Here is an 8,197-nt window from a genome sequence, read left to right on the forward strand (position 1 = left end):
GGATGGGCACTGTCACATCGCTGCTTGGTTGGGAAAGTTTAAATTCCTGCTGGGAATTCCTGCAGGAGCTACCTGAGCTCAGCCTGCGTTTGGGACACATTCAGTAAAGAGCATTTTTGAGGATTTTTGAACCAGCAATGATCCAGATCAGTCAAACCCTATAGGAATGGAGCTCAGGATGAAGCTCTTCCAGCTGCACACCCCTCAGGGAAATCCCTCAGTGCTGGATGGGCAAAGGGACAAGGCTGTGCTGCTGCCTCTGCAAAGGAAAACTCCACAGGCACAGGTGAGATACCAAAACCCCAACCCAAAATATGCTGGCATTCTGTAAAAGCACTTTGCCAGGGCCAACACTGACACACAACTCCTGGCAGGGGGAGAAGAAGTGAATCCTATTTGGGGCAAAAACAGCAATAAAAATTTGAGACACCAGCGCTGTCTCGGGTCACACAGGTGAGGCCAAAACCCATTTTCCTGGTGGAGCCCCCACCCCAGTCTCCCTGGGGCCTGGGCCAAGCCCAAGCTGATTTTTGCTTCCAAATCTCCCCAAATCCCTCTTCCCTCCACTCAGGCCACAGCAGCAGCACAGTGGGGGTGTGAAACACAACTCCCATTTCAGCTGCCACGTGCCCATATCCCACTGAAAGGGTTCCCCTCCAGAATCTGCTGCCAGACACCAAACGGGCACATTCAGCCTCTTTTTGTTCACCTGTTTTGTTCTCCTCCCCCAGCCCCGGCTGCCAGACCATTCTCCCCACACCAACCACCCCAAACCAGCCCTGACCCCTCCCTGTGCTCAGCTGAAACCCCAATTCCAGCCCCGAGTTACCCGAGGGCCACCGGCGGCATGCGAGCGGCTCCTCCCGGGTGGCCCTGGCAGGACCTGGAGCAGCCTGGGCACAGCTCAGGGAGCAGCAGCTCTCCCTTAATCAGCTTTAATTCCCCACCAGCTGAATGAGAAAACCCCTCCCCAACGTCAGACACAGCCAGGGTGAGGGCTGGGCAGCACCAACCCCATCCCTGCTGCCAGGGCTGCTCCAAGCCCACAGGTGACACCTGAGAGGTGACACCTGAGGTGGCCCAGCACAGATTTCTGCTGGAAAATGGTGCTGCTTTGCCACACTCACCTGCCAAGGTTTTAAATACAGAGCCCTGCCCATAAAAATGACATCCAGACCCACAAAGGAAGAGTATAAATAAGACAAAGACTTCCTGACTTTCTCAGGACACCCTATGGCACAGTCCCTGGCCATAAAAACACCCACTGCCAGCATTTATTTTTGTCTTTTTAGAAGCTCATTTTAGCTGGGAAACAATTTGCTACAAATACACTTAGAATGGATTTAAAAAAAAAAAAATCAAACCCAAAACCTGAGACATGATTCAGTGTTTTCAGCCTAGACTTACCCAGCTCTCTGAGGCTCATCACAATTCAAATAAGCTGCTTTGATAAATTATAGTTCTGGCCCTCCCCAACACCTGCAATTCTTTTATTATTACTGGTAATATTGTCATTATTACTATGATTATTATTGGTAATAAGGTGTTTTTTTCACTGCTGGCTTTGTATCCAGCTATTATGTAAGAAGATGCTGAGATCATTGGCATAAATATTGGGAAATAAAGTCAAATGATGGTGTCTTCAATAAAAGAATCCACCAGAGCATGGGGGGAATTTGTCCCAAAGGAGAACTGTGGGATCAGGCAGGGATGCCCCCACCCCAATAAGGGGGGGCTGGCTGCCCCTCAGGGCTGTGCAGATCCAGGTTTCACCCAGGATCAGGGAGGATAAAACCCTCCCAGGGCTGACTTTCCCAATGGTGTGACTCAAAGGAAGCTCCCAGCCAGCGAAAACAGTAATTAGTGCAGTGTCCTAGGCCCCAATTAATGATGGTGTCCCAAAGAAATGGGATGTGCCAGCTCTGAGTCCCTTCCCCGCCACGCAGGCGGCCATGGATGGGCACAGCCCCTGTCCCCAGGGCCACCTGGGATCCCCAAAATGTCCCTTGTGGGAGCTGCTCCAACCAGCAGCTTCCAGTGAAGTCACCCTGGGCTGTTCATCCCCAGAACCAGCCAGGAAATCCCTTACTGGAGTCAGACATGAAATCATGGAATGCTTTGGGTTGGGGGAACCTTAAAGTTCACCCAGTGCCACCCCTGCCATGGCAGTGACACCTCCCATTGGCCCAGGGTCCTGTCCAGCCTGGCCTTGGGCACTGCCAGGGATCCAGGGGTGGCCACAGCTTCTCTGGGAATCTGTGCCAGGGTCTCACCACCCCCCCAGGGAAGAATTTCTTCCCAGTATCCAAATCTCTCCTCCTTAAGTTTTAAACCCTCTCCTTTTTCCTTATGATGGAAAAAACCACGTACCCCTGGTGGGGGTGGAACTGGATGAGCTTTAAGGTGCTTCCAACCCAAAATGTGCTGGGATTCTGTAAAAGCACTTTGCCAACACTCCCATTGCCACCCAACCCCTGCCAGAGGGAGAAGGAAGTGAATCCTCTTTGAGGCAAAAATAGCAATAAAAATAAAAACAATTCTGGGACACCAGAGCTGCCTCTCAGGTCACACAGGATGAGGCCAAAAGCCTTTTTCCCAGTGGACCCCCCCAGTCTCCCTTCTGCACAACCAATTTTTGCTCCAAATCCCTCTTCCCTCTACTCAAGCCACAGCAGCAGCAGCACAGTGGGGGTGTGAAACACAACTTGTGGTTTCCATCTCTGCCCATCTCATCATTTCAACCACCACTTTGAACCAAATAAATGAACAGTTTATTATTTCTTATTCACCTGGCCAAACGAAGCCCTGGTTTAAAAAGTGTTACGTGTGATGTGGCACGACACCAAAATTAAAAATAAATGAGGGTGGAGGAGTGAACAGGAATATGGAAAATCCATCAGCTTGGACACCCCCCTCCCAAAATCTTTATTTTTTACAGTTTTTCCTCATTATCTATGAGCCACATTGTTAGATACCACCAAAAAATGAACCTGTTTCAGCTGTGCATCCTCAGGTGTTCCCTGGGTTATGTCACCAACAGTTTCTCTTCCTATATAAAATCAGATTCCATGGTGTTACATCAGCTTTTGCAAGGAGAGTCAGAGCAAAGTTTTCCCTGCTCCTTGCCCTGTTTGTGTCTCTCTGTTTGCACAACCTCCATTCCTTGGAACAGCAAAGCCCCAGCCAGGAGCACGAGGAGCAGCCCAGGAAAGGGAGCAGGGAAAACCCCAAAAGGATCAGCCCTAAAGAGCCAAAGCCCCTGAAAACACAGCAACAGCCCAGGAAAGGGAGCAGGGAAAACCCCAAAAGGATCAGCCCTAAAGAGCCAAAGCCCCTGAAAACACAGGAACAGCACTCCAGAGGCAGGGACACAGCAGATTCCAAAATGGGATTAGGGTCAGTGAGATGATTCAATTTCTGAACACAGACAGGATTAATTATTAGAAGGCAGCTCGATTTTAGAGCATTTGAAGTTTCCCATTTTGCATCCAGCTTAGCTCATTTCACTTCTCTACAGCCGAACAAGACCTGGGAACTACAGAGGTTCAGAAAGGTCAGGATTCCCTTCCACTGAGGACCCTGAATCCAGCACAGAAATGCCAGAGATTGAGCATTTCTCAGGCTGAAGGTGCTCACAGGGCTCACCACAGACTCTCATTCCCCAGAGACATCCCTGGAATTGCCAAAATTTCACTTCTACCAGGACAAACTGCCCCATGGACACCCACACTTCACAGCCAGGAGCAGCTCCTGCTCACTGCAGGCTTTGGGGACTCCCAGAGGAAGCTGGAAAGGATGGAGCTGTTTGTGTGCTGGTGGTTTTGAGGATGTAGAGGAGACTACACAGATGGTTCACAGAGGAAGAAAAAAATTCCCTGGAATTACTTAATCCTGAGGGAAACCCAGGACAGCTCCAGGTGACATCCTAGGGCATGAGAAGATGGAAAAGAGAACTTGGGCCTTGATGGATGAGTCCTCCCAGAGCATCAGGAGTCACTCAAAGCGCCAGGAGATGCCTCCCCTCCTCTCTGCTGTTGTCTGGCTGCTCTTCATCAGGCAGGAAGCTGAGAAATCCCAAATATAAGCACATAAGCATGGACTGGGAGCTGCTGGGGTATGAAACCAACACCACAGAGAATTAGGAGTCAATCTGGGTAATGTTTTCCCTTTTTGTTTGCTCTGCTGCAGTAAGTGGTGATTTTCTCTGTGGTGGCCACACCTCCTGTAAAGGGACTAATCCCAATGTGTTCCATGGCATTCCCAGGAAAAAGAGAATTCCACTCTTCCTGGAATCAGAAACCCACATGCAAGTCCAATTGAAGGAGCTCTGCCCATATTTTATTCCTACAATAAGGAATTATTATTATTCACCCCCCCACACGACTGGATTTGTGAATTACCCAACAACAATGGCTCAGGAATCTGTTTACGTGGCTCCACTAAAGACAATAAACCAAGTGCAAACCCAACCCAGCCTCCCCCTCCACAACTCACCCGTTATTTCAAGCCTGAAACAGACACAATATATTAGTCACAGCCCCAGATCGGGCTATTTTTACCCCAAAACAAACATTCCAGACTCAAAGGGCCTACTTCCCCCTGCTCAGCCAGGGGAACTGCCCTGGCAGGACCCACAGGTGAGGAGGAAGAGGAGGAGGAAGAGGAATATTGTCATGACCTGACAATATTCCACAGCTCTGAAGAGCAGCTCCCAGTCTCCAGACATTTCTGCCCGATTTTCCCCCTGTGCCATGAAATGTGAACTCTCACAGACCTTTCACTTGCAAAGCACAACCATCACAAACTGGTTTCTAGGAAGCACGGAGGAATTTCCACTCATTCTGCCCCTCTGGAAAATAAATCTAAGTGTGAACACACATTTTGGAAACTCTTCTGACCAACATAACCTCAGTGGAAAAACACAGATATAAAGGAAAACAGCTCTGAAACTTTCCAGGTTATCCAGGTGAGTGGGTCAGAGGTAATCCATGCTGGGGAAATGAAGGATTCCTTGGGTTTATAATCATGGAATAGTTTGGGATGGAAGGGACTTTCAAACTCATCCAGGGCCACCTCTGCCACGGGCAGGGACACCTCCCAATGTCCCAGATTATCCCTCTCCAACCTGGCCTTGGACACCTCCAGGGATGGGGCAGCCACAGGACAAGGCAACCAAAACAGCCAAGAAACAGGATGATGTTCAAAGGCACTTCTTGTAGCTCAAAATAATCCTTTCTATAACACACCAACTCTTCCTCTATAAATATAGGTTTTAAAAATTAATTTTAGGCCTCAAAGGCTCCTCGAGCATTTTGCTCCTTTTCCAACTCGTCTGTTTTTTTACTATGAGAAGAAAATAACATTCCAGCAAAGAAAAAAAACCCCACCCAAAACAGACCAAACAAGGCTCTTCCCCACTCTTTTTCCCCAGTGAACTGGGTTCATCGTGTCCTGGTGCAACCCTGATGAAAACCCTCCCAAAACTGGAATGAACCCCAGCACTGCAAGGCTGAGGAAGCAAAGGATGTTGATTTCCTAGGAGACATTCCCCCCAAAATCTGTCACCAACCTGCTTTTACTCTCTATCCAGTTGCTCTGCAGCAGTGCAAAATTAAAAAAAAAAAAAAAACTCTCAGGGATAAAAAAAAAAAAAAAACAAAAAAAAAACATCAGTGGAGGGAAGAAGAGCCCAGAACAGTAAATACAGTAACCCTGGATAATGCAGGGCTCACGTGCCGGCTCCTCTCTGGAGTTCCCAGGGTGCTTTTAGTGCTACAGAACACGAACATTACAACATTTAAAACACCTGAGCCCACCCCAAACTCACAGCTCTCACACGGATCTGAGGGAGGAAGAAAACAATCCCACGTGCAGTGTGAGACCACCAGTATTTCCTGCGCCTTTCTCAGCTCCAGGGCTAAGGAATCCACCCCAGAGCCTCTCCGGTTCACCACTAACCAGCATTTTCCCTGCACCGCCATCCCACCCCTCTCCTCCAGCCACGGCTTTACCATTCCAGGCTCTTTTTTATCCCCCACACGGGCCGGGCAGTCCGGAGAAGCAGCGAGCAGGGATTTCCATCCTCCACAGCCTCTCGCAGCGATGGGAAGTAAATCCCGCCGCTGCCCTTCCTCCCTACCCCCTCCTCCTCCTCCCACGGGAAGACAGCTGGGACAACAATGCGGCTGGAATCGCCCTGGCTCCACGCTCCGCTTTGTGCCACGGCCTTTCAATAGATCTCATTGTTTACCCTCCTCTCCTTCCGTCCTCTCCATCCCCCACCTCCCCGTAAGCAAATTTTTTTCCCCCTGGCTACTGCCCCAAAAATAAAAAAAGCGGCGCTGGGGGCTCCTTTTCCCGCCTGGACGCCCCCCCAGCCCCGCTCCCCAAAGGCTGTGGTGTTTTCCAGGCGCATTTTCCCACAGCTCCTGCTCCATCATCAACTTGGCTGGCAGCTCTGGCACCCGCAGCAACACGTTGGCAGCAGCTCTGCGCCCCCCAAACCCACCCGGGAGGGTGTAACAGGCGGCGGGACCCCCAAAATGGGGCGGGGGAGAGGTTTCATACAGCCCCCACCCCAAACTCGCACCCCCCTCCCCCGGTTCTCCCCAGCCTCATTCAGAGCAGGGCCCCCCCTCGAGTTAGAAACAGACGGGGGAACCCCCTCCTCAAAATGGATGGAGGGGGAAGAGGTTTCACACCAACGCCCCCCAAATCCGGGAGTCCAGGCCTGAGCCCCCCCACCCACCGACCCTCCCCAGCCTCGTTCACACTGAGCCCCCCACAGGACCCCCCAAAATGGGTTGGGGAGGAGTTTAAAACCAGCCACCCAAACCCGGGGGTCACAGCCCTGAGCCTCTCCTCTTTGTCCCCAAAGTCACCCCCGACCCCCACCCCCATTCACAGACCCCCCGCGGGAGTTCACATCTGTCAGCAGAGCATCCCCCCCAAAAATGGGGGGTGGAGGGGAGAAATATCACACCGAGCTCCCCCCAAACCCGGGGGGCACTGCCCTGAGCCCCCCGGGCCGCCTTCAATCTCCACCCCCCATCCCAGCGCCATTCACACAGACCCCCCCGTGCCTCAGGGCCGGGGTCTGGGAGGGACCCCAGGGCCCTCAGGGGGGGTCGCTCACAGCGCGGCCGGGCCTCCTCCGCCGGGCCAGGCCGGGCCTCCCCCCGCGGGACCGGCCGGGGCCTCACCTCAAAGCGGCTCTTAGTGACCCCGTTCATCTCCCTGCGCATGGCGGGGCCGGCGCGGGGGCGGCGGGGGGCGCGAGGCCCGGGGGGTTCGGGGGTGCCGGAGCCGCGGCCTCCGCCCGGCGCCGCCGCCGCGTCCGCTCCGGCCTCAACTTCGACCCAAAACAAAAACACTCCGCACCTGCCAGCAACGGCGGCGCTCATTGGACAGCGCGGCCGCCGCGCGCCGCGGGGAGGGGGGGCCGCGGTGAGGGGAGGGGGGGGGAACGAGGGGACCGAGGAGAGGGAGGGGAGGGAGGGGAGGGGAGGGGGAGGGAGAGGGAGGGGAGGGGAGGGAGAGGGGCGCCCAGCGGGGTGGGGAATGAGGGGTTCGGGTGGAGCGAGGGGAGAGGAAGGGGGAACCCCGGGGAGAAAAGGTGGGTGCGGGAAAGAGGGGGACGAGAGCGCGGCTGGTGAGGGGAGGGGGTCCCGGAGCCGGTGGGAGAGGGAGGGGAGAGGGGCGGACAGCGAGATGGGGAATGGGGGGTTTGGGAGAGGAGGGGGGAAGCGGGAGCGCCCCCGGGGAGAAAAGGTGGATGCGGAAAAGAGGGTGGGGGGTCCCGGAGCCGGGGGTAGCGCGACCGGGGCTGCCTTGAGGATGCGGGTCCGGGGTTGTCCCGGGGAGGGTGAAAGGATGGGGAGGGGGACACACACACAGGAGCGAGGCTCCCCCCACCCCACCTACCCCGCAGGCCGCCGCCCCCATCGCGCCGCCGTGGGGTCCGCCCGCCCCCTGCCCCGGTGCCGGGGGTGCGGGACCCCCCCGGCCCGCAGGATCCTCCCCCCGTTGTCCGGGGGGCTGCGGGGATCGGGGGTCCCGGGAGGGGGGGGGGGGCGTCCCCCGCCCCTCCGGTCCCTTCCGGGAGCGGCGAGTTCCACCAATCAGCGCTGGGCGTGGGGATGACGTCACGGTGATGTCATTCTCGCGGGAAAATCAAGCATGGCGGGGATGCCCTTGT

At 54.5% G+C, this 8,197-nt stretch overlaps 1 protein-coding gene across 22 annotated transcripts in view; it reads right to left on the reverse strand.

Moving 5' to 3' along the window:
- FBXL20 (F-box and leucine rich repeat protein 20) overlaps positions 1 to 7,965 on the reverse strand; it is a 41,081-nt gene extending 33,116 nt beyond the window's left edge. For 18 of the 22 annotated variants that reach the window (XM_050985821.1, XM_050985817.1, XM_050985816.1 and 15 more), the window contains exon 1: positions 7,203 to 7,359. In XM_050985821.1, coding sequence (XP_050841778.1) covers positions 7,203 to 7,244 — 42 coding nt within the window. In that variant the 5' untranslated portion in view covers positions 7,245 to 7,359. Of the gene's footprint in view, positions 1 to 5,958; positions 5,980 to 6,011; positions 6,191 to 7,202; positions 7,360 to 7,923 lie in introns of those variants that run through there. The other 4 variants (XM_050985819.1, XM_050985822.1, XM_018921321.3 and 1 more) reach the window with 4 other exon arrangements.
- Between the last annotated feature and the right edge of the window lie 232 nt (positions 7,966 to 8,197).

This window comes from Serinus canaria, chromosome 27 (genome assembly GCF_022539315.1).
Source record: "Serinus canaria isolate serCan28SL12 chromosome 27, serCan2020, whole genome shotgun sequence".
In the NCBI taxonomy this organism is placed as follows: Eukaryota; Metazoa; Chordata; class Aves; order Passeriformes; family Fringillidae; genus Serinus; species Serinus canaria.